Below are 26,099 nucleotides of genomic sequence, written 5' to 3'. Positions count from 1 at the left end.
TAGCCGCGTACACACCGGGCCAACGAACGCCCAACGAACGCCAGCGGTTATCCCAACGTTGGATATTTATCATACATAATATAGGGCAGATTGCAGCAACGAAGGTCAACGAAAAACGTTCGTTGGCGTTCGTTGGCCCGGTGTGTACGCGGCTTATGATAAATATCCATCGTTGGGATAACCGTTGGCGTTCGTTGGCCCGGTGTGTACGCGGCTTTAAAGCATGTCAGCGCCGGGATTCGAACCCGCATCTCTTGCGTGAGAAGCGGGCGCTTACCCGACTGAGCTACCACCGCTCCGGTTGCCCTCTCTTGGTGATACTAATTTTTCTGATGACATTATTATTATGATGTTCTTCCACAGCAAAATTTTATATATGTTAATCGATCGACTAAACAGTGTAGTGTAGGTCAGGTTTTTTGATCGGCAAAACCATAGACAAAAGCGAAACGTCAAGCAACGAAAAATAATGAATTTCAATATGGCGTCCTGTTACGGAATGGTGTAACAATCGCGGTTTTGAAAATAACTTCATAATTATCTTATTTTTAGGTGATTGCATTGTCTTACTATATAATGTAAGTCAATGTGTCTCTCAAAATTATATTGGTACGTAATTATCTTTCGTAAATACGCAATAACAAACTTGCCTTCGGAAGTTGGGAAGTCGTGTTTCCTCAGTATTTATTTCACCGACCGACTATCTTATCCATTTTCAGGTATGCTGAAGATGCCATTTAACTCCGTATCAGAAACTAAAAAAAGAAATGAAAAGGTAAAGCTCTCCTTTTCTTTGAAGAAAAACAATGCACCACATCTTGGAAACGAAAATACAATTTTGAAAGTGAAAGATAATTCAGAAAATACTTTCAGTTCACGGCAGGAATTCTGTAGTGATAAAGAAAATAGGCCCGCGAAACGCCCTTTTTCGAGTACTTATATGAATACACTAAACAATTCTAAAAAATTAAAAGCGGTAACTGGAACTTCAAATTCTACAAGTGAGTTGTAAATAATTGTACTCCTTATTTCAGTAAGAGAAGTAACAAACATGTTTGTGATGCAACTATTCTAAGCTAAAGTCCAATATATGTATAGAAGTAGTAATGGAAATTAATAATTGAGATCAATAATTTATGTAGTGATAGCATTTGCTCGGCCAGCTAATATCTCCGCCCCTCTCTGAGATTTACTACCACTATGTTTACAAATTATGTTTTGATTTCAGAATCATCAAATTTAGAACTCGTGATAGTGGACACGCCAGCTGAAAGGTCAAGCCTTGCAATGTTGAATGGCCACCATCAATCAGAGAACTCTTACAATGGCACGGCAACTACTAAGAAAACACCCGTTGCTACATTGTCAAACTTGGGCAACACATGTTTCCTCAACAGTGTTTTGTATACATTAAGGTTTGTATTTTTTCAATATTTGTGGTGGGTATGCATCTGTCATTTTTATACTTGCTAAAAAATATGCAGGATGTTAATTTGCGTGCAGAGAGGTAAACCTCTTTGCATGCATGCGTCTGTTATGGACAAAATAATATGCTGCTGTGATAGGAACTATACAATTTTATAGACATCAATTAGACCCATGCTGTGAGTTCTGTTTTCTGATTAGTAATAAATATGTCACATCCTGGAAAATCAATCTATTAACTATCTTTCTATTACAGGTATGCACCAAGTTTCCTCCACAATTTGCATCATCTAGTGTCGGACTTGGCGAGTGTGGAACAGAAACTTGGCAGTATTAGGTTAAAGAGTTCCTCGCTCGGCCGCAGTGCAGCCGGCTTAGCTGCTTCCGGCACCAGGTCATGGAGCAGCAAGGATTTGCTCTCGCTAGGACAAAGTGAGAATAGCAATGGAAAGAGTAAAATACAGGTAATTACTGGTTTTTTACCAATACACATTATAGAGAAAATTTCCTCTTATGAATGTGTACATTTAGCTTTAAGTCCACTCTTTGTACTTTTATTTGTAATATTTGTACAATAAAGAGTTAAATATATATAAATATATACATTCCCTTCAATATTTTTGATCATGAAGAACCCCATAAACATACTGAAATAGTTGTTTCTTAACCAAACAAGTAAACAGTAGTATTTATTAATTTAAAGCTATAGAATTAAAAAAATAGTATGCACTAGTACCACAGGTGAAGAAATACAATTTAGAAATGGTGTTCTATTCTATTCTGAGAGGGGGCGAAGTTCCTGTATGTGGCTCTCTCTAGAAATTGTTTATTGGTACTGTTCTCCCACGGAAAAGCGCTAAAATACTTTCTCAGCAACACATCTCATAGCGAAAATGCTTCCTCATTGATATCGATTCTGAAGGCAGAAATTCTAATTTTAACGCTGTCAAACTAAAAAATTTGCTAGCATAATATGACATTTACGGAAACAATCATAGAGTCGAATTTTATACAAAGAAATTAAGGTTTTGACATCGCTAAATTTAAAATTTCTGCCTTCAGAATCGATATCAATGTCAACCTTCTTTGCCATAGACTGTACCATCATGTATTATTTAACTATGTAGGTTTTAAGCATTTATTATTATATTATGTAGGTATTTACATATCGTTTTAATATGCAGTTTATAATTATCTCTTGTTTTCACACGTTACCCTTTTTCATATTGTCTATTCTATTTCCTATCTATGTGGTTGTCTGGAAGAGATTACTTTTAGAAATAAGCCCGCCGATTGTACTATTCCTTTTCTATGTTGGTGAAACTGTTTCTTTCTGTGTGCAATAAAGAGTATTTTACCTTTAAATCTTTATCTTTCTCCTCAGATAGCGACAGAGCGGCTGCACGAGACGTTCAGCAGCCTGCGCGCGGCGGAGGCTCGTTCGCTGGCGAGCGGCGCGGCCGAGCCCGAGCCCTACGCGGCCGACGCCTTCCTGTGCGCACTCAGGGACGTCAACTCTACTTTTGAAGGTATTCAGAACTGTTATTTTGGGATTTAATAAAGATAGATCTCTCCATGAATAGGCTGCAAACCAGACGGGTAAGCTTCACTGGAATGCTCAGCTGGCGCATTTTCTGCCTGAGCACAGGAAGAAGTACATTATCATAGGCAGACGCTATATCAGGGAAGACTGAATGGTGGAGTGGTTAGTGACCCTGACTTGCCGAAGGTGCCGGGCTCGATTACCGGCCGGGGCAGATATTTGTACTCAGCTATTGGGTGTTGTCAGCTAGTGAGATGTATACTATTAATATTATAATTCATAATTCCGATAAACTAAAATCCAATTTGTTAGTAGACATTTATTAAAATACCTACCTACAATTTATCTGTGTAGATATATCAGCTGATGGTGTGTGAGATGTCCCCACATATTATCAGTCTGTAATCGTTCTTGGGGTGGTAATCTTGCATGAGAGCCTTTGTGAAACCGTGCTTTATTTATAATATGTATGGTATTTTTTTATTTTCATTTGTTCTATGCGTACCGTGACTGTGACCTACATTACTCTGGCAGGCAACAAGCAACAAGATGCGCACGAGCTGTTGATCTGCATCCTGAACAACATCCGCGAGACGAGCCGGGCGCTTACTACGCGCGCCTCCAAGCTGCAAGTTCACGAGAACGGAGACAGGTGAGATATACACAATTACACACCCTAAGAATAATAAGAATAGAATAAGAATATTTTATGGCATTTTTTTTTCCCCCAGTCGAAGGTTGGCTGGAAGAAATTGCTTTTTGGCAATAAGCCCGCCTTTGTACACGTTTGTGTTTATTGATTTGTAACTGTTCTCTTTTAAGTTTGCTTTTGTATGTGTACAATAAAGTGTATAAATAAATATTTTCAATATCGTCAGCCAGTAATTTTCCAGAAGTCCACTGCTGAGCATATGCCTCTCTCCTCTGCCACAAAACTCTGTCCTCATCCAGCCACTAATGGCTACCTCTGTATGAATTCTGATTCGACTTGAATCCCACAATCCCAACTTTTTCTCCATTAATTTCCTGCTACACGCGAAAACTCTTCTATCAATGTGGCGGGATAACACAATGATTGTACGTACATACTAAAAAATAACTGACACAACACAACAAAATATTACTTTATTTAAAAAACAACAATAATATTACAATTTTATAAAATAGGTCCTCTTTATCGCTAAAGGCCATAACAACCTAAAGGTCTTCGCACATTATAACAACTTACCGGCGACTCGATTCTATGCTAGACCTTGATATTTAAGCCCTGTGTCATATGTTCAAGGTTTAATCTCAAAAAATGATTATAAAGTAGTGTACAACGACGCATCGTACACTAAATGTCTAGAAAAACTAAAGGAGTGTGAGTAGAGTTGCTGCCGCGTTGGCGTGGAGTTATAATGTGCGAAGACCTTAATACATGTACGTTTACAATAACGATCGTCTGTCACACGTTCCAGCAACGGCATAACCCGTCAGCCGTCGCTCGAGGGCGGCAAAGGCGGTGCGGCTCGCAAGTCGTGGAAGCGCCGCAAGGAGCCCGCCGAGCCGCGACCAGACCCACCGCCCAGCGGGGACTTTGTCGCTGACGACTTTGAAGGTGAGATGCTGTAGTGTATACTGTATTCATTCTTATTTGGCGAAAAAGGTAAACAATCTTTGTGTCTTTTTAATTAAAATACTATTAAACAAATAAAGTACGGCCAAAATAAATGGTTTAATTACGAAATCAATCATTTTTGCTTGTAAGTATTTCATTTGTCATTATGTTTTATTTTATAACTTAGTTTTTAAATTAATTCAAATAAAAAGACACTCCAAGATTGCTCAAATTACGACAAGTAAGAAAAAATACATTATATAACAACGTTGTTATCATCAGATAGACACACGGAACTGTTAATTATAGTAAAGAAATACCCTACCCTATAGCCCTATCTGTCAAAGGGCTTGAACACAAATTTGCGTTGTAAATACAATATTGCATCAGTCTCTTCAAGCCACTCGTGCCTATAGATGAAAGAGTGATGGCTTGCGTGTGGCCATTGTCGCCCTTATTAACATTAAAAGACCTTACAATATATTTTTTTGGCTGTGCAAGTTTATAACGAAAAAAGGCCCCCCAAGTGATTTGTTCACCACGGTGGCAAACCCTGGACCGAACCGAGTGTTTATAGCCGACACGCTCTAAAGGTATTACAATTACCATCCTCATTTCCCTACTCAAACATCACTTACAGTCCAACTATAAAGTCGTGAAAACGGAAGTGGATCCTAACTAATTGTTTAAGATCGTATTTAATCGATCTGTTATATTTATTTTATTTTATTTTATTTACTTTATTTGGACAAACAACAGTAATAAACTTAGCAAAACATAAATTACAAACACAAAATACATAATAAGCTTACTACCTTAAACGTTTATCACTAAAACATATATTAATAAAAACTTATGTGATACTAATACTTTTTTGTTCAGTAAAATTATTCAGTCTACCTTACTTAAAATGAGGTTATTTATTACCTTTTTGAAACTATATTTTTGGCTATTAAATATGTCTATAGACAGGAAGCTCTCATTGTGTGACTGGCAAATTCGATGTAGCGGCGCCCTGACACCAGAGTTGGTTCGAGTTGGGTTCACATAAAACAGTTTGCAAGGACGGCGTGGCGTTGTCGTGTGTGGGACGAGGTATTTAATTTCTTCTACAAGCTCCGGACAATCAAAATGGTTATTGCATATATTAAATAGAAAAAGTTCTTCCGTTATTATGCGTCTAGAGGCCAAACTAGGTACATTATAAAGTGACATAAGCTTTTCGTAAGACAACTTGCTTTGTGTCAGTCTGAAATGTATTGATTTGAGGGCTTTCTTTTGTATGTTCTCAAGTTTTTCAGTGTAAACGGCATATAAGGGATTCCATATGATGGAAGCATACTCTAGTTGAGATCTTACCAAGGTTTTATAAAGCGTCATATATGTATTTTTTTTATTAAAATGTTTACTAACCCTTAGTATAAAACCGAGCATCTGATATGCTTTCGTACAAATTTTCTCTATATGGTCGTCGAAAATGAGTTTTTCATCGAACAGAACGCCCAAATCACGAATTGCGGTTACTCTCTCCATTGCTTGGCCACCGATGTTGTATGGTTGGAGTATCTTGTTTTTTTTACGCGTAAAAGTGATTTGTTTGCATTTATTATGCGCTAGATAGAGTTTGTTAGCTAGACAGAACTCGTGAAACCTGTTAAGGTCTTCTTGCAAACTAATACAATCCTCATGACAGTTAATTCTTTTAAAGATTTTCAGGTCATCTGCGAACATAAGGATCTGACAATGTTGGAAGCATTGGTTTACCCTATTAATAAAAAGTATATATTGCAGAGGTTCTAAAATTGAGCCTTGAATTACACCAGAAGATTTTATTTTATTTTATTTTATTTATTTTTAGAAAATTAACAGCGTTATATATGCAGTTACAAGATAAATGTATAAATAGTAAGGCCAATAACAAATTTTCCTTAATTTAACATACAATACAGGTGCACAAAATATGAACTTAAATTAAGTAGTGACTTTAAAAACTTAAACAACTTAAAAAAACAGTTAGGTAATCATTTAGCACTTATTTTATATTTGTTTACATCTCCTATACCATATCCTTACGTAAACCTACCTACTATAAGAAAAACAGTCAAGGGTATGGTTGGATATTATATTCAGACTAATAAATATTATAATATATAAAGCTGGATTACCACTGACTGACTGACTGACATGATTGTTCTCCCAGAAGGAGCCATTTTTTGATATAATAATGTTTTAGGGAAATGTACAGGGTGCTCGGGTGAGTAGAGAAAAACCTCGACATATTAAAAAAAGTTGTAAAAAAAAAAAATTTTTTTTGTTCCTCCATTTTGGTGACCATACATTTTTTTATATTTCGAGGGTGTATTTAGAGTGTCTGACAGATTATAAAAAAAATATAAAAAAATAAAAAAACAAAATGGCGGCCGAGTTGCAGTGAAGCAAAGTTTAGGGCGTGTCAGACCCGACTTGAGGTGAATTGATCTCCCGGAAGGGGGGGAGGTGGGGGGATGCTGTTTTTTGTAAACGGTGGGGCACATGATGAAATTTAAGGGAAAATTCCAAAAAATGATTTTTTTTTTATTGCGCGGGGAGAGGAGATTTTTTTATAAAAACGTGTTTTTTCGGGGATTTTCAAAGCGTTTTTTTATTGTGTTCGAGGCATTTGACAGGTTCGACTTGTATGGAGCGGTTGTGTAGTTTAACGAGTAGAGTTGCCATGCGAAATAATTTTCCCCATTTTTAGGGTAAATTTCGAGATTTTCCCCAAAAACATGAAAAGTAGAAATGGCCACTTTTGATTTTAAAATTTGATGCAGTTTTGTCGGAAAGACCCGTACTAATGACATTTGACCATTTTTATTACTTTCGACTGGCAACCCTGAGCGATAGGCGAGATTATATTTTTTCGGATTTTTTTACGTCGACCCAACTTGAGGTGAATTGATCTCCCAGAAGGGAGGCAGGTGGGGTGATGATTTTTTTTGTACACGGTCTGATGTATGGTGCAGTTTATGGGAAAATTCCGAAAAGTTGAAAAAACAAAATGGCGGACTGCTTTGGCGGCCATTTTTTAAAAGTGACTTTTTTTCACGATTTTTGATTGGTTTTTTCACATGTTTAGAGTGGTTGGGGAGATTTGTCTTGTATTGCGCATTTGTGTAGTTTGTTGGGTAGACTATACCAGTTAAATAAAATTTCCCCATTTTTAGGGAAAATTTTGAGATTTTCCCCAAAAACATGAAAAATAGAAATAACCGTTTTTGATTTTTAAAAATGATGCAGTTTAGTCAGAAAGGCTCATACTAATGACATTTGACTATTTTCATCACTTTCGCCTGGCAACCCTGAGAAATACGGGAAATTATATTTTTGAAAAAGTTCGACGTCGATTCAAGTTGAGGTGAATTGATCTCCCAGAAGGGGGGGAGGTGGGGTGATGTTTTTCTTTGTAAATGGTTGGATAAATGGTGAAATTAATAGGAAAATTCCGAAAACTGCAAAAATCAAAATGGCGGATGAAGTGGCAGCCATTTTGTAAAAGAGAAATTTTACATGTTTTAAGGCTATTTCACCTGTATTGAGTGGTCTGACAGTTTTGACTTGTAGAGCGCGTTTGTGTAGGAAGATGCATTTAGTTTTCTTATGAAATAAAAACTCCCCATTTTTAGGGAAAAAAACAAAATTTCCCTAAAAACATGAGAAATTATACATAAATATGCAATTTTATCGTTTTGTGATGGTCTGAGAAGATTCGAATGTATGGCGCGTTTGTGTAGATAAATGCATAGATTTTTAATTAATAATAAAAAACTCCCCACTTATAGAAAAAAAAACAAAATTTCTCTAAATAAATGGGAAAATTTACATAAATATGCAATTTTGTCGTTTTGTGATGGTCTGAGGAGATTCGAAAGTATGGCGCGTTTGTGTAGTTAAATGCATAGATTTTTAATTAATAATAAAAACTCCCCACTTAAAGGGAAAAAAATCAAAATTCCCTAAAAACGTAGAAAAAATTACCAACATTAGCAATTTCACCCCTTTGAAGTGGTCAGACAGATTTGTGGTATATGGCGCATTTGTGTAGATAAATACAAACAATAATTATTTAAAATAAAAACTCCCCACTTGTAGGGAAAAAAATCTAAATTTCCCTAAAAACGTAGAAAAAATTACTAACATTAGCAATTTCACCCCTTTGAAGTGGTCAAACAGATTTATGGTGTATGGCGCATTTGTGTAGATAAATACAAACAATTATTATTTAAGATAAAAACTCACTACTTTAAGGGGAGAAAATATTTTCCTTAAAAACATCCAAAATGAAAATCAACTTTACCACAGTTTAAGTGCCGAGCGCATCGAGGCCATAGTCCTACAAGCTATACCAAAATAAAACCAGCCGAGCGCAGCGAGCCAACTGACAAGTAACCCTGCCACAAAGAAAAGGAATCCGAGCGAAGCGAGGCATTACGTATCATAAATTATTCATATCAATAAAGAAAAACTACGGGAAAAGTCCCGTTTAAGAAGTGGAAAGCCGAGCGAAGCGAGGCAAAACAACCTAAACCATCAATTCAAAACCTAGAGAGCCGAGCGGAGCGAGGCAAAAATACTGAAATCAACATCCGGAAACCCGATGAGCCGAGCGAAGCGAGGCTAAAGCGCAATAAACAGCAAGTGCCTATGTTACTGCAAAGCCGAACGAAGCGAGGAAAAACAACCGAAATTATCATTCCGAGACCTAGAGAGGAGCCGAGCGAAGCGAGGCTAAACTACTTTAATCACCAACTGTCTGTTTGACTGGAGAGCCGAGCGCAGCGAGGCAAAACAATCCAAACCATCATACCTCAAACCTTGGTGAGCCGAGCGCAGCGAGGCAAAACATTTCAAAACATCATACCACAACCACTGAAGAGCCGAGCGCAGCGAGGCAATACAACTTAAGTATAACCTTACCGTAAAAGAGGAGCCAAGCGAAGCGAGGCATAACAAGGCGAACCACCATATTTCAAACCCTGGAGAGCCGAGCGAAGCGAGGCAACACTACTCAAACCCTCGTCAACACAACTATATAACCTGAGAGCCGATTGTGGCTAAGAAATATCTTGAATGAATAAAAAAAATACAAAGTGTATGTTTGGGCGTTTATAGTTCCAATTATGGATTAAATTGAAGTAAAACATAGTTCTGTAAAAATAGTCTTCAACAGCAAACCCACGTAAGAAATTAATGAATAAAAAAAAGCCTGTGTATTTAAGATAAGATAAGATATTCTTTATTTGCACTCAAAAATATGGACAACAATACAAAACTTAATCTATACCATTTTCCAGAACTAATGATATGGGGGACGTTTTCATGACGTTTTGAGTTTGGCAGTTTTAGAGATGTCCGAGAGTAAAATTCTATCGACTTGTACCTATCGATATTTGTACGGGTCAATTTGCATGTGTCAGATTAAACACAGACTTTGATGATCAGTTCATCTTGCCAACAATCTATCCGAGCCAAATAGTCACAGTCCTGTAATATAATTCTTTTTGTTCTATCAACCAAACTCAAATGAATTACAAACTCACGACATTCCGAGTTTAAAACAGCCTTTCTCGGCATTTTGACAAAAATAACAAACAGACCGAAATTTTCCAGCAACAATAGGATAATAAAACCATAAATTAAACTTTACTCTAATTATACAAAGGAAATCGATGAACTAAAAACACACACGCACTCACGCCTTGTACTAATGTACTCCCTTGCGGGGTAGGCAGAGGTGCATTGCTGCACCCACTTTTCGCCAGAGTGTTATGTTAGTCCCAATGTAATAGGGGGCGGGCCTATTGTCATTTTACGGGCACATCCAAGACCCGAGAACAAATATTGGTGTTTAAACAAATATCTGCCCCGGCCGGGAATCGAACCCGGGACCATCGGCTCAGTAGTCAGGTCACTAACCACTACGCCATTCGGTCGTCTAGAGGTAGATTATTAATAAAATATATTAAAATTGTTATTATTCTGAGAGGCAGCATGAGAGAGATATGCACTGTGATTAAAAACATCATAGTTTGTTTTAAAGCTGTTGATGAGAAAGTAAGTAAGAAATACTATATACCTACTTACTATAATACAATGTAAAAAATTCTAATATTTTATCGATTTAAGAACGTCGACTTTGATGTGTCCCGTCTCTAGTACGTTCCATTTTACCAAAGTGTGTACTCAAGAAATATATATTATCTGTGGTCGTTGTCAATAAAATTACAGATTTTGCAATAGTATTCATGCGTTAAATGGAAAATTTTAAAGTGTCACCCATATCATTGGTTTTGGAAAATGGTATAACACATATGTACAAATGGCGGTCTTATCGCTTAAAGCGATTTCTTCCAGACAACCTTTGGGTGGAAGGATATTTAGATGTAAAGAAGGGTAAAGTGTACTAGGAATAAAGAATATACCATAGATATTTAATATACCAATACATACTACCTACAATATATTTACATATATAATTTATATACCTAGCATCATAATATATAATATATTAAAATATATATTAATATATAATAAAATACATACCACGTTACTTATATATAATAATAAGCATATTAAAGATATGTATTTCTTTTCTATGAAAAAGTTTCTCTTTAGGACAGAGTAAACTAATAATCGAGATGCTAGAAAAACGCGCGAATGGGGGTGACTCAGATTTATGAGGTATTAAAAAACCCAATATTTGTACACAAGACGATGTCGGCTCGATACTAGGTAAAGTCCGTAAGTCCGTAACAGGAACCAATTTTTTTGAGTACGAGTACGGGATGGAGAGTTGGGATATGGTCCGAATATTTGGATGCATCTTTGACTTGAACACCAGAAAGATCCGCTACGTCATTGTAAAGTATACCTACCTGAATTTTCCTACTGGTATTTTTAAGGCGAAATGAATACCAGTAAAGTAATTATAATAGCAACATTTCATAATAAGAAAATCATAAGCATAAAGCCATAAGTATTCTTCACTCAAATTTGAATACAAAGGAAAACGCCAGAAATTTGGTATATTATAAGTAAAGCCAGCTGACCGATTATAATACTTAAAAAAACTGTTTTGAAAACAAAAACAAAAGCATCAATACCGACATGATATCGAAATTCATAATGAAAATAGTTTTTAAGGCCTTACAAAACGCAAGAAAGATTTGCTACAGTATGTTCAAGTCAATACCCTGCTGAAACCAATATTCATACTGAAAACGTATAACTACCTAAAACAAAATCATCAGTAGGTACCCCTTTAATATAGAAATTCATAGTGAAAACAGTTTTGAAGGTATGACAAAACGCAAGAAAGATTTGCTACGGTATGTTCAAGTCCATACCCTGCTGAAAGTGAAATTCATACTGAAAACTGTTTCCCACGTCAAACAAAATCGTTAGTAGCCCTTTAATTTAAAAAAATCATAGTGAACACAGTTTTTAAGGCGTAACAAAACGCAAGAAAGATTTGCTACGGTATACCGTAATCAAATGAATATATTCAAGTCAATACCCTGCTGAAATGGAAATTCATACTGAAAACAGTCACCCACCTAAACCGAAAGCATCAAAGCACCGCGCGGCTGCTTGCAGCCCGCGCCACAACGCGACCTCTAGTTATACATATATAGGTACTAAAAAAAATACATATAAATACCCATATTCACAATAAATAAATACGAAATATACAATATATACAGTTATGTTATACTAACAAAATATATTATTAAGTGATCCTAGTTATATATTTTTATATACATATTTTTCACTATACTTTTCGAAATTTACAATACGGTCTATTAATTTAGAGGGCTGTAGTATGAGTATCCCGACCTAGTTACAGTAAAGAATAATTTTATATAATTTATGAACAAAAACAAAATTACACAAAAAGCTGCGTATCTTCTACCTTTATAGTTCACTAATTTTATGCAGTACCTTGTTTCTAAATGCTGACTTAGTACAATGGATGATATCAATGTCACTGAACAGTTTATTGTATGTCCTGGCTAGTCGCGTTAAGGTTTCGTTGCTGGCATAATTGGTGTGGTGGCTCGGCACATACAGCAGGGGGGTGTGGCGCGTTCGCCGCCGCGGCGCGCAGTATGCCACGCCACTCACCAGGGATGCACAGTCTATGCTGCCATGTAGGATGTCATGAAGTAGGCACATATCTAGGATAGTACGGCGCTCTTCCAGTGTAGGTATGTTGTTTGCGCGGCATCCGTCTGCGTAGTTGTTTACTGAACTTCGTTGACGATAATTTAGGTGATTTATGAATTTCTTTTGTATACTTTCCAAGCGATTTTTGTAAATTGTGTATTGGGGAGACCAGACTGGGCAGGCGTACTCTAAAATGCTACGGACATAAGCATAATAAACTAACTTGATCGTGCTAATGTCACTGAAAGGTTTGCAAGATCTTATTACAAATCCAAGACCCCTGTAGGCCCTGGCAGTAATGTTGTCAATGTGTTCGGATAGCATAAATTTCGAATCTAAAATTACCCCGAGGTCTCTTACATTTGTAACCCTTTCTATTGCAATGTCATTAAATGTGTACTTAAAGTGAGTAGGCTTAGTTTTCCGAGTAAAACTAATGCACATACATTTTTTTATGTTAACCGAAATATTATTGTTAATATAGTATCTGCTTAAGGCGTCAAGGTCAGCTTGAATGGCAATATGATCCTGAGGGTTTCGAACTTTATAGAATATTTTTTTGTCATCAGCATACAAAAGGTGTTCGGCTGTTGAAAATACTTCACTGATGTCAAATAAGTATGCGTTATAGAACAGGGGTCCCAAGTGCGAACCCTGAGGTACCCCTGAAGGTATTTCTACAAAGTTAGATCTGAAACCACCCACTACAACCGCCTGAGAACGTTTGCTTAGGTATGATTCTACCCAGCGCAAAAGGTTGCCGTGAATTCCTAGGGCTGAAAGTTTTTGTAGCAGGATGACGTGATCAACTCGATCGAACGCTTTTTCAAAGTCCGTGTAGATCACGTCAACCTGCCCGCCGTTGTCCATGTTATTTAAAACGAAGTTCGAGAAACACACTAAGTTAGTAACGGTAGAACGTTTCCTTAGGAATCCATGTTGCTGAGCAGGAATATGCTTAGAGATAACTGGGTAGATTGCATTATAAACCTCTTTTTCAAATATTTTTGCTATAGTATTGAGAATTGATATACCTCTATAGTTATCAATTAGTGATTTAGACCCTTTTTTATGTATGGGCACTATATGAGCGGTTTTCCAAATATGAGGGAATATACCTTCGTCTAAGGAGCGATTGAAGATTATACTTAGAGGCACTGAAAGAGAAGTTGCGCATTTAATCCAGAAAATTGGTGGAATACCGTCACTTCCAGCACCCTTGTAAGTATCTAGTTTACTTAGTGATTTTTCAACTGAAGTAGGAGAAATCTCGAAATGGGAAATTGAATCGATAAGATTCACTGACTCGGTGGCTGGAGCGTAATTAGTAGAGGGCTCGACAAATACACTTTTGAAAAACTCATTAAAAGCTTCACATATGTCAGTACCTTTTGTGTATTTGTTGTTATTAAAAGTAAACGATTTAGGATAGTTGGAGGAACCTCGCATCGATTTTACATACGACCAGAATGCTTTTGGTTGAGTTTTAATATTGATTTCCATTTGAGTAGTATATTTTTTAAAACACTCATTTTGTATGCGATGTTGTCTCTTACGTAAGAGTGAAAATTCGTTATAGTCAAGTTTGTTGTTGTACTTTTTCCAACGGGCATGTGCTTTTGTTTTTTCTTTAATAATGCCAATCAGGATTTGACTGTACCATGATGGGTATTTCCGTTTACTTTGTTGTTTAGTTATAGGTATATTTTCATTAATGGAGTTAGTTATTACTTCGTAAAATTTATTTACTGCTTCCTCTACTGTACTTAAAATATTTAAGGTTGAATGCCATTCAAATTGTTCGAAGTGTTTATTTAAATTTATATAGTTGCCACGATAATAGTTGGGCTTAGGTACAGTCGCTTCCTTGAGTGGTTTAAGTTGGAGATCCAGGACCTCTATTACAAACGCTGGGTGATGCCGATCCTCCTTTATGATTGGAAAGTCAGAAGATGAAATTGATAGGGGAAGTGTAGAAAAGGCAAGATCGAGGGTATTACCAGATGAGTTTTTTATTGTGTTATATTGTGACATTTCTAAGATATTCAGACCATCAACCAGACATGCAGCAGCCTCCTGTACCTCGATTGATCCTTGTTTCAGATGTATAGGTATAGTAGATTCCCAGCGGAGACATGGCATGTTAAAATCTCCTACTATTAGATGATTATATTGTGGATTTAATTGGCAAGATAATGTCACGTCGCTAAGGACGTAGTTAGTATCACGGGGTATTTGTCGGACGTCTGGAGGTATGTATACTACACTAATACGTAAATCAGCTGATGACGAGAGCGCGCTTGCTGGCAGAATTATAGAAAACATCTCGGTAGGGGCCGGTGGTTCCCGCTCGCACCTCAACGCTCCCAACGACTGTTTGACCAAAATCATGACGCCACCGCCAGTCTGTTTATTGCAGGCCGCCAAGTCGCGATCTCTCCGAAATACACTATACCTACTGTCGCTCAATTCACCATCCAGTATACCATCATACAACCAAGTCTCGGTTATAATTAATATATCATAGTCGTTGCATAAGACTCCTTGACTAAATTGTAGGTTTTTTGTCCTTAAACCGCAAGTATTCTGATAATAAATATTTAGGTTCCGGTTAGGCATTGAGAAGTGAGATTTATAATAAGTATATCACGGCAAGAATATAACAACAGCATAACTACGACGAGAACTGAGTCCGAGAAATAATCAGCTTGTAATCGTATCTGCAAGTCGGGGGTAGAATAGAATAGTTGTTCAACGAATGTGTGTTCTTTACTGAGCGAGTTGAAAACAAGTAATAAACGCTCGCTAAATGAGTGAGCGGTTAATTTGATAAGGTTCATATAGTATAAAAAGGTGATTACCACTGCATTGTCTTTTTTTATTTTACGGTATGGATTGTACAATTTTAAAATGGAGAAAAAATATCTGATTTTTATTGACTGACGATACAAAAAATTATTTTTAAGATATAGGTCTGATAGATAAACATAGGTAGTTAATATACAAATAATATAAACTTTACTTATAATATTAAGATAAATACAATTACATATACGTTGAATAATTGTTTTAAAATATAAATTGATTGGATGCGCAGAATATAGATAATGTGGCGAAAGAAACAGCACACGCTTTTTGCGCATGCATACATTAGGAATTTTTATCAAAGAATAAGCAATGCCCATATGATCTGAATAGATATGACAGAGCTCTGATGATATCATAGTTATAGTTGGTTGGCAATATTTGTGTTTTAGTATTGACATAATTTTGAAGGTGCTGATACAAATAAACATAAGTATTATAATAAACATACATCTTACACTATTTTCTTCACGTCGTCCTCTGAGAAGATCCTTATGACGGGGGAAGAATCGTTCTTTCTTACTGAGATCCTCCCGTTTTTTATCCAGACATGTTGATAGTTCTTCAGTTTTGCAGTGTCCTTACACATTTTAAGAAGTTGTTTATTGAAGAACGTTAGATGCTCATTTATAAATACTGGTTTTTTCTCTCCAGGTATACCCAGCGATCCCGTAGATAATCGACCCTTGCGACAGCCAGCGATTATGTTATCTCTCAAGATACGGGCACTCATCTTAGCAATGATAACTCTTGGGCGGCCTTGTACTTTGGTCCTGGGGGTCACTCGATTAACCTGCAATATATCGTTTTGAGATAGGACCACATTTGCATTCTTCGCAATGTTCATGATAATTTCGTGTAAATTTTCGTCTTTGAACTCAGGGATACCGATGATTTCTAGATTTTGACTTCTCTCTCTTTGATCGTTGGTGTTGATTTCAAGTTTAAGTAGTTTATTTTGGTTCCGCATTTCTTCTAGTTCAGATTCCATTTTATCTATTTTTTTCAGGTCTAAGCTATCCATCTTTTTCATGACATCGTCGTGTTGGTCGCTTATAAACTGTGTGGATTGCTGCAGTGAAGACACGTCGGCTTTTAGGTTGTTGAATTTCAGATCCAGGTTTTTGATTGAAGTGTTTACTGCTGCGTAATCCTTTCGAATGCTGTTGATTTCTGCTTTCATTTCTTGTGAGCTTTCGTTTAATTTTGCTAGGTCATTTTTTATTATATTGTTGAGATTGCTATTGATCAGCGATAAATCCTTTTCGATATCGATTTTCCAGGTGGACAGGGTTGCTTTAATTTCCTCACTAAATTGCTTAAAGCAATCGCTGAAGTCTTCGTCGCGTTTTCTTTTACGCAGAGCAACATGTCCAGTCTCGTCAGAATGGTAGCTGGGATTTGCAAGCTCCGGATTAGAGCCGAACTGTTTTCCCGGTGAGCGAAGCATTTCAAAAGATGTACGTTTCTATGCGCTTCTTGATCTATGACAAAGCGTAACGTACAGGTCGATGGGGCTTGCGCTTGGAAACTCGACTCAGTACACGTACGGATAAGGTATAATATCTTATAACAGTTGTAAATAAAATATATTATAATTTTGAGACACACTGAATACACGTCTGCACGAGGCTGACGACGGACGGCGAAAAAACCTTTACCTGCTGAGAAAAATCTGAAACGTTCAACTCAAAATCACCCCTTAAAAAAAATGAAAGATACTAATCTTCTTTCGGAATGAAATCCATTGATTGTCACCATCTGGAATCGGTCCCGTAAATTATGCCATTGTATGCTAGTTGCTCGAGTAACAAAACATGATCCACTTTGTCGAAGGCTTTTTGGAAATCCGTGTATATCACATCCACTTGAACTCCCTCATCCATGGCCTTAAAAAGAAAGTTTGAGTATAGAGCTAAGTTAGTTATTGTGGACTTGTCTTTCGTGAATCCGTGCTGTTGTTTAGCAATAATTCGTCTTACTTGTGTGTAAACAGATTCATGAACCAGTGACTCGAAAATCTTTGGAATTATAGAGAGGACAGATATGGGTCTATAATAGGTGATATCATTGCGAGAACCAGATTTGTGTAAAGGTGTGACGTACGCTAGTTTCCAGAATTCCGGGAAGCAGCCTTCTTGTATACTGCGGTTAAATATTATGTAGAGAGGATCGACTAAAAGGTCGGCAGTGTTTTTCAAAAATATTGGACTTATTTTATCTGGACCGGGCCCTTTAGATACATCCAGAGTTAAAAGCTTTCTCTTAATTCGGTATTTACTAATATGAAGATTGGAGATATTTTCGGCTTCCAAACTTGTACTAAATTGATGTATATCAATATCTTCTAAATCAGTATCATTCGGTTCAAAAACGGAGCTAAAAAAGTTATTAAACATATCAGCAATTTCGGATGGGCTATCAGATGTTCTGTTTTCCAATGTCATTTTAGATGGATATCCGGATTCGTTTTTTTTCAGAGAGGCTACATATTTCCAAAAATGTTTAACATTTTCAGTAATATTACACTCTGTTTTCGATATATATGAATTGAAGTCCTGTTTCAAAAGTAGTTTAACTCTTTCACGAAGGAGTGCAAATTCTCTATAGTCCGTTAGATTATGGTAGGTTTTCCACTTATTCCACACCTTTTTCTTTCGCGATAATGTACTCGATAGGGCTTTAGAAAACCATGATGGAAAGTTACGTGATTTTGTTTTGTACAAAGGTACGTGTTTATTAATAATTTTAAATAAGACATCGTAAAATATAGAAACTAGTGTTGCCCAAATTCAGTCTTGGTCTTGCAGTCTTGGTCTTGTTCTTGCGTTTTTGCAAGACCAAGACCAAGAACAAGACCGCGTATTTTTAGCAAGACCAAGACCAAGACTGACCGTGCAAGACTTGAGCAAGAACAAGACATAGCCTGCAAGACTCTAGCGTCTTGCAGCTAGGACTTAGCGCTATTTCACTGAGTAGTTAGGTGTAACAGTTCGGTGTATAGGTAGGTACGCTTAGGAATTCTATGAGACGCAAAAAACTGTATCAAAGAATATGAAAAACTGGACCTATGCGCATTACGACTAATACCATAAACATAGCGAATAAAAAAATATCTATTAAAATCAAACTGAGTGCATGCATAGTTATGTTTTAACCATCGGCACTTTGATAATGGGGCATCAAAGGTTTTGTACTTACTTCTCAAAGAAATTTGCCGCTTTTCGGAAGTACATGGTTATGATACACGCGCCGGCGGCTTCTTTTGAAATCTAAAACAATCGTTGCCGCCACGCCGAAATCATAACATTTGACACTATTTGATTGCCGCCTATTAAGAAACAGTTACTTCCATGGAAAACGACATATAGGTCAGTTGATTTTTCGAATTTCTTATCAAATCTTCAGTTATTTATTAATCTGCTTGATCTTTACTATGGCTATGTTAATTCAAGCTCACAATGTTCCAATTATAATACGTTTTTCTAAGATTTAAAGTAAACTTTAATAAATAGTAATAGACTAATAGGTAATTGCAAGACTTGCAAGACTCTTGCTGCAAGACCAAGACCAAGACCAAGACTGGGAGCGCAAGACCAAGACCAGGTGTATTGGCGCAAGACCAAGACCAAGACTGGCTAGGTCTCGTCTTGTTCTTGCATTTGGGCAACACTAATAGAAACACTTTCTGGCACATTTTTATTTTTTAAATCTTTTTCCCAATTTATTAATGATAGTTCACATTTGATAGAGTTAAAATCACATTTACTAAAGTTAAATTTGTCAATTTTTTTAGGTTGAATTTGTTGTAATGGTTTGGTATTTTCAAAGGTGAACATTAAAGGGGGGTGGTGTTGGTAGTTAGGCCTCGACAACTCAATGTATGGCGGAGAGCAAACGCAATTGCTACTATTAGAAAACATGAGGTCTAATAAGCGATTATTGTTGTTATAAATATTATTGAACTGTTGTAGTTGCATTAAACCCATAGTGTTTTCGATTTATTAAACGACAAATCCGTTAAAAATCCATAATCAATCAGTATTTTATGTTTAAAATGTACGTAAAACTAAGTAAATAACCGATGATCATAAAAAGTCTTAGCAAAATCGCACTCTTTGATGTCAGGACTTTATAGTTTGACTGTACTATCAATATTTACATTTAATATGTATCTATCTATGTATTTGTGTAGATATATCAGCTGTCCGACACCCATAACACAGGTTCTGCCTAGCTTGGGGTCGGATGGCCGTGTGTGAGATGTCCCCACATATTATTATTATTATTATTATTCGCAGGCACGATGGTGGTCCGCACGACGTGCCTCGAGTGCGAGACTTCGCCCGTATTGCGAGATTTCCGCCCTAATTCCCGTTCGCAATAATCCCGATGTCAAAAGTTATGCAATTATAACCCCTATTCGCAGGCACGATGGTGGTGCGCACGACGTGCCTCGAGTGCGAGACGGCGCGTGCGCATGCGCAGGCGGTGTGCGACGTGGGCGTGCCCGTGGCGGAGAGCGGCGACGAGCCCGACCCCTTCGCCGCCGCCGCACAGAGCCACGAGTACCTGCGCGACCAGAACAAGGTAATAATTATATGACTTGCTTGGACCTGTTCCACCGTGAAGAAGAAGATTCGGAGCGCGCTCTTACCGAAATAATGACATATCTGCGCGTTGCACTTATGAGCGAATGATAAGAGAGGATTCGGAACGCAAGGCCAGAACAAGGTAGGAAGCAAGACAATGGTGGAAATTTTGAGGTTATGTACAAGTGATAGAGAGGGTTCTGAGGGCGTCCAGAGGATTTTGCAAAATGGCAGCCATTTTCCGCTTACTATTAAGAATAAAGCAGTCGAAGCGCATCCAAAAGCAAGGTACAGGATAATTTTGCAATATAGCAGCCATTTTGCGTTTAAAAACAAAAGAAAGAATATATGGAGCGCGCTCTTGCTGCAGTATACGCAAAGCGACCAGAACAAGGTAGGAAGCAAGAAAATGGTGGAAATATTGAGGTTATGAACCAGAGATAGAGAGGATTCGATACGCGTCCAGAATATCTGGCAAAATGGCGGCTGTTTTGCGTTTACCAACTAATAATAAAGGATTCGAGGCGCATCCAGAACGAAGGTGGCTGCCATTTTGCGTTTATGAACAACAAGTAGGTGATTCGGAGCGCGCTCCTGCTGTAATAGACAAATAGCGACCAATGGCATCTAAGCGTTGTACATTTATGATCGAATGGTAAGAGAGGATTTGGAGCGCAATCCCCCCCTTCGCCGCCGCAGCGCAGAGCCACGAGTACCTGCGCGACCAGAACAAGGTACGGTCAGCAGAAGTTTCCTTCCTCCGGTCTTCTCACAAAGGACCCTTGATGACCAGTAAAATTCGTAAAATGACTTTCATCAAAAATATATAGGTATCCTTGAACAATTTATTAAAAAAAAAAAAAAAACTCTGTTTTTAGGTAGAAAAACAGTGACCGTAGTGTTGGTCTGATGAAGACAGGAAAATGATGGCAAAAACTAAACGCAATCAGTCCGTCAGTCAGCGGTTACACGATAATTCTCCCATCATTCTGACCAGGCTGTTAAACTGAACTGATGCTAGAACAGGGTGTCCACTATCTGGAAAGTCAGGGAAAGTCAGGGAAAAGTCAGGGAAGCTCAAGGTGGTCAGGGAAAGTCAGTGAAATTGATGGGCCACCTGGAAAGTCAGGGAAAAATTACCTTTTTCTAGCATAATTTTTTTGTACTTTCCTTTACTAGTAATACTTCTTTTTTACGTGAAATACATAAGTCATAAAATAAAATCTCGTTTAGTTTTGGAGTATTTTTGAGTGATCCTTGCTATTATACTATCATAATTATACGATTAAGTTTTTTAAATCTACAAAATATGTAAAAATAGTAGGAATTCCAAAAGATTAGATAGATCCAAGACCCAGCTGGTAAAATGATGACCCGTATATACAGATTGATGCAAAATAGGGTCACTTATCTCACCAATCAAAACAAATTTAGTTTAAAGACTTTTAGAAATTTGTGATAAAAAATAACGTTTTGTTGGTGCAGAATTGCAGATGTGCTGCAGCCGCGCTCATTAACTGATTTTGAAAAAAGGAGGAGGTTCTCAATTCGCTAATTATTTTATGCGTCAGCGAGACCGCATACGCTGCCTCCGCACGGCATCTATTAATCAATTATATTTTTACTAATTTAGCAGAGCAAAACAAACTTTATTATATTTTGTACTGCATGTTTAATCAAATTTCATAAAAAAAACTTACACAACTAACAACTTTGCCAGGCAGGAGAGAGCCATACAAAAAAAATTGGATCTGTTTCAATTTCTATTTCGGTTTCAATTTCTACTTCGATGGCAATCAGTCTAATTTTGGTCAGACTATTAAACTAGGCAGTATAGCAACTTGCTGCAAGGCGAGTGCATTTTTTTGCGAAAATTTTCAATACTCGCACAAAAAAAGTTGTTTAGAATGACCTCTCGAGAAATTGGTATTTAGGAAAACATTTGCTATCGTTTGTGCACTCATGCCCCGGGGCCCTGGTGCTATAAAGATAAATGCAGCTCTTGACTGACATAGGTACTTCCCTTGATAAAATTTCGGGAGAAATCGTTATTCACTAAGTAAATATCAACAAATCTTTTTGATTTTGATGTCAATCGCTTCAGTATAATATATTCTACAGTTGTAGGTTTCGCTTTAAAAAAACATTGTTTTTGTTTTACGGCGCAATTTTTATCACAAAAATTGCGTTGCTATAAATTAGGATATTGATATTGATATTGAGGTGCCTATAAATTAAATATATAACAAATTTAGAGAAAAGAAAAAACTATAAACCTAGTAATTTATTGTGTCGTTCATATCCTAAAAAATCATGGAGTTTTGATAATATTTAGAAGTTGAAGAACGTTAGTGTGTGTTAAGTGCTATACTTCCCTCTTAATATACCATTTTTGCCGACCCTGTAAACATATTTTACGCAATCGAGTTTTAATAAGTGTCAAAAAAAATTACGCAAAACTTTGAAATCAAGATTTCAAATGTCAAATTACTTAAATTAGGTTTATATTTTGATCTTTGGTCAGGGAAATTTTCTGAAACGGTCAGGGAAAGTCAGGGAAAAGTCAGGGATTTTTTTGGAGCATTCTGAGTGGACACCCTGTAGAAATATTTTTAATTTTAACTAAAAACTGTTTGCTTGCCTATCGCATTGGAGTAGCTGTAATGATAGGTTTTAAGTTATTATTAAGGTCAGGTGGTCGACAGCAGAGACGTGTGGAATAAACATGGGGAGGCCTTTGCCCAGAAGTGGGACACTGAATTGGCTACTTAAAAAAATAATTAAATAAATAAATATTTTATAACCTATGTCAACTTTTAAATTTTCTCAATTCCACTAATAACATGTTCCATTTATTCCCCAGTACTGGTGCTCAGTGTGCCTGCGCTACGTGGAGGCGCGCCGCTGCGTGTCCTACTCGCGTCTGCCTCGCATCCTCGTGCTGCAGCTGAAGCGGTTCAGCGGCGGCATGACCAAGATCACCCGCCACGCGCCCACGCCTCTACGCCTGCCGTGCTTCTGCGAGCCTTGTACTGCGGCGGATAAGGCGCCTCAGCATAGGTATTTAGATTATATTTTGCTACAGTATGTTATGTACAAGATCACGCCGCTCCGCCTGCCGTGCTTCTGCGAGCCGTGTACTGCGGCGGATAAGGCGCCTCAGCACAGGTGTGTATACTTGCTACAGCACTACATACATGATGAAGGAGCGTGTCCAGCTTCTGAGAGGTATAAAGCGCCGCATAGGTAGATAGATTATTATTGTGTACAAGATCACCCGCCACGAGCCCACGTCGCTGCGCCTGCCGTGCTTCAGCGAGCCGTGTACTGCGGCGGAAAAGGCGCCTCGGCACAGGTGTGAATACTTGCTACAGCATACTACATACATGATCCTGACAAGGAGCCTGTCCAGCTTCTGAGAGGTATAAAGCGCCGCAGCATAGGTAGATAGATTATTATATTATAATACTAATATAATGTACAAGGCCACGCCGCTGCGCCTGCCGTGCTTCTGCGAGCCTTGTACTGCCGCGGATAAGGCGCCTCAGCATAGGTATGTAGATTATATTTTGCTACAGTATGTTATGTACTAGATCACCCGCCACCTGCTACATAGAAATATGGAAGATATCACGACCGGTCGTTTCGCCATAGTTAAAACTTCGATATTATTCCGAAAGATGCGATGATTAAATATGTTGTTGATCTAATCTTATCCTTATCATATATTATTGTTTCTAGGGCAAAAAATTACAATAGCCAGGTTTTACTTCTGCCAAACTGTTATGCAGTTGACAATACTAACCGTCACATCCTACGCTTTCAGGTACAAGCTGTTCGCGGTGATCATGCACCTCGGGCAGAGCCTGTCCGGCGGTCACTACGTGGCGTACGCGCGGGACTCGGCCGACGACACCCGCTGCGAGCGCGAGGCGCCCGACCCCGCCGCCGCCGCCACCGGCTCCTCCTTCATGAGAACCCTCTTCAACAGACCCAAGCCACCGCAGACCGGCTGCGCGGCCAAGGACTGCTGCGTCCCCAGACCCAAGGAACCCTGCTGGCTGTCTTGCGACGACGAACTCGTCAAACCTATCACGGACGAAGAGTTTGAGGATCTATTGTCGGCGGAACCCAAGACGAGGTCCGCTGCCACCCCGTATTTACTGTTCTACGTCAAAACTGATGTCGGTTAGACGTTAGTTTGTATTGGTATGTTACCATGTTTGAGTCTTTATCTTACTTGGTAGAGGTTTTTCTCGGTACGGTGTGTTTACGGTGAATTGAGCACAATATTATTATAAATGGGGGGGCTGTACTGAAAGTATTCTTTCTTCGTTTTTCATAGGAAATGTAGACACCGAATTTGATGTGTCAGAAGTGATATTATGAATGTAGTTAAAAGAAATATAAGATGTAACAAATGATTGTATGGATCAAAATATATTGTAAAAATATAATTAAGCTAGCATTATAGAGTTTCACGCTATTTTCACTTGTTATAAATGACAATATGTGCTCTAAATTATTACAATTCAAAAGTACCTTCCATTGTATAACGAATGTATATTGTAATGATTGATATCAAATTATTTATCTTCTGAAGAATAGCTATGTGATGCGGGAGATGAAACTGACAGACATTGGCCTAAACTTATAGCTTCAGTGTTCAGATTGACTTAGTTTTAGTTAATTACTCAATATTCAGTATTTGTTCAAAACTATATCATCTCGTATTCGTAAAAAGTTCATAATTATAATAAAAGTTGTTACAAAAATGTTAACATGATTATCAAATTTATAGTATATTAAATTAAATTACTGACTGGTTGTCTTAGCACTTCTCGTATACATAAGCTATTGATTGCAAAATATACTATAGTTCTCGCTACGGTTGTAGAAATTAAAAGTGAAAGCTGTTTTTGAAAGAGCCAACTATTTACTCTAAACATTTTGAACTCCTCTTACCGATCTAATATTTTACTAGAAATATTTTACCTATATTGTTGTAGACCAAATATTTTTATATGCCCAATATAATGTTAATACATTTCTACTATCGCAGCGTTAACTATATACTCGCGAAAACATATAATGTACTACAACGACACAGTTGCTTGCTAAATCGACTGCTTTCTAATGACTATTAAATGTATGCCTGTATTGTTTATTGATATAATGATTTTACTATGTATTTTATTTTGCCAGCAGCTGTATGTGACAGGGGATATTTCATCATCCTTCAAAAACGTGTTCACTAGAGACTTTCGGACTATACCACAAAACTTACAATAAATGTATTGAGTTATATCTCGTTTCTTACAAGTTTTTAGATAAATTTACCAAAAATGGTGGTGGTGAAGTGTTCTAAACTTCGTTAGAATTGTATTTGTTGCCGTTGTCATTCCACGCCTTTGAAAAAGGTGCAAATTCTTGTCAGTAGCTAAGTTATATGATTTTTATTTGGTATGTCCATAATGTTGTGATTTCTTTTGTAAATTTAAAGTTTTAAAAATAAAACTAAGTTCAATAATTGTTGCTTGCATTTTTATTTCAGCTTTTTATGTTTCATCATCAACAGTACCCAACCCATGTACCTAGGTATATTGAAATAGCACACCTGTAACAAACTTTTCCCATATTATATATGACTTTCTGACCGTGACCGACATTGTCGCAGGTACATTCATACATATCGCTTTGACCCATCTCGTGATGAGTCAAGTTCATAATGGCTAACGGAGAAAAACATTATGTTGAGTATGACTAAAATTAAATATTACTGCTATTGAGATTAGGAAGGTGCCTGAAACATCTTCATTACTGAATTTCATTAGTCTTCATTGCTTAAGTATACACAGGGTATAAGATT

General features: G+C 37.3%; 1 protein-coding gene across 3 annotated transcripts; it reads left to right on the top strand.

Moving 5' to 3' along the window:
- Positions 1 to 451: 451 nt before the first annotated feature.
- LOC105396357 (ubiquitin carboxyl-terminal hydrolase 1) lies at positions 452 to 25,763 on the top strand. Of its 3 annotated transcripts, XM_048622850.1 has the most exons (11): positions 452 to 609; positions 720 to 775; positions 874 to 1,001; positions 1,229 to 1,415; positions 1,682 to 1,889; positions 2,810 to 2,954; positions 3,503 to 3,620; positions 4,429 to 4,568; positions 20,068 to 20,228; positions 23,094 to 23,290; positions 24,057 to 25,763. In XM_048622850.1, exons 2-11 carry the CDS (start codon positions 768 to 770, stop codon positions 24,421 to 24,423), a joined length of 1,659 nt encoding a protein of 552 aa, XP_048478807.1. In that variant the 5' UTR covers positions 452 to 609; positions 720 to 767; the 3' UTR covers positions 24,424 to 25,763. The 3 variants fall into 3 exon arrangements, with proteins under 3 accessions (XP_048478807.1, XP_048478808.1, XP_048478806.1); XM_048622851.1 differs by lacking the exon at positions 874 to 1,001; XM_048622849.1 differs by having other exon boundaries at positions 720 to 1,001.
- The last annotated feature ends 336 nt before the right edge of the window (positions 25,764 to 26,099 follow it).

Source organism: Plutella xylostella, chromosome 9 (assembly GCF_932276165.1).
Source record: "Plutella xylostella chromosome 9, ilPluXylo3.1, whole genome shotgun sequence".
NCBI classification, from domain to species: domain Eukaryota; kingdom Metazoa; phylum Arthropoda; class Insecta; order Lepidoptera; family Plutellidae; genus Plutella; species Plutella xylostella.
The sequence above is the reverse complement of the archived record's forward strand: the minus strand, read 5'-3'. Positions and strand labels throughout refer to the sequence as shown.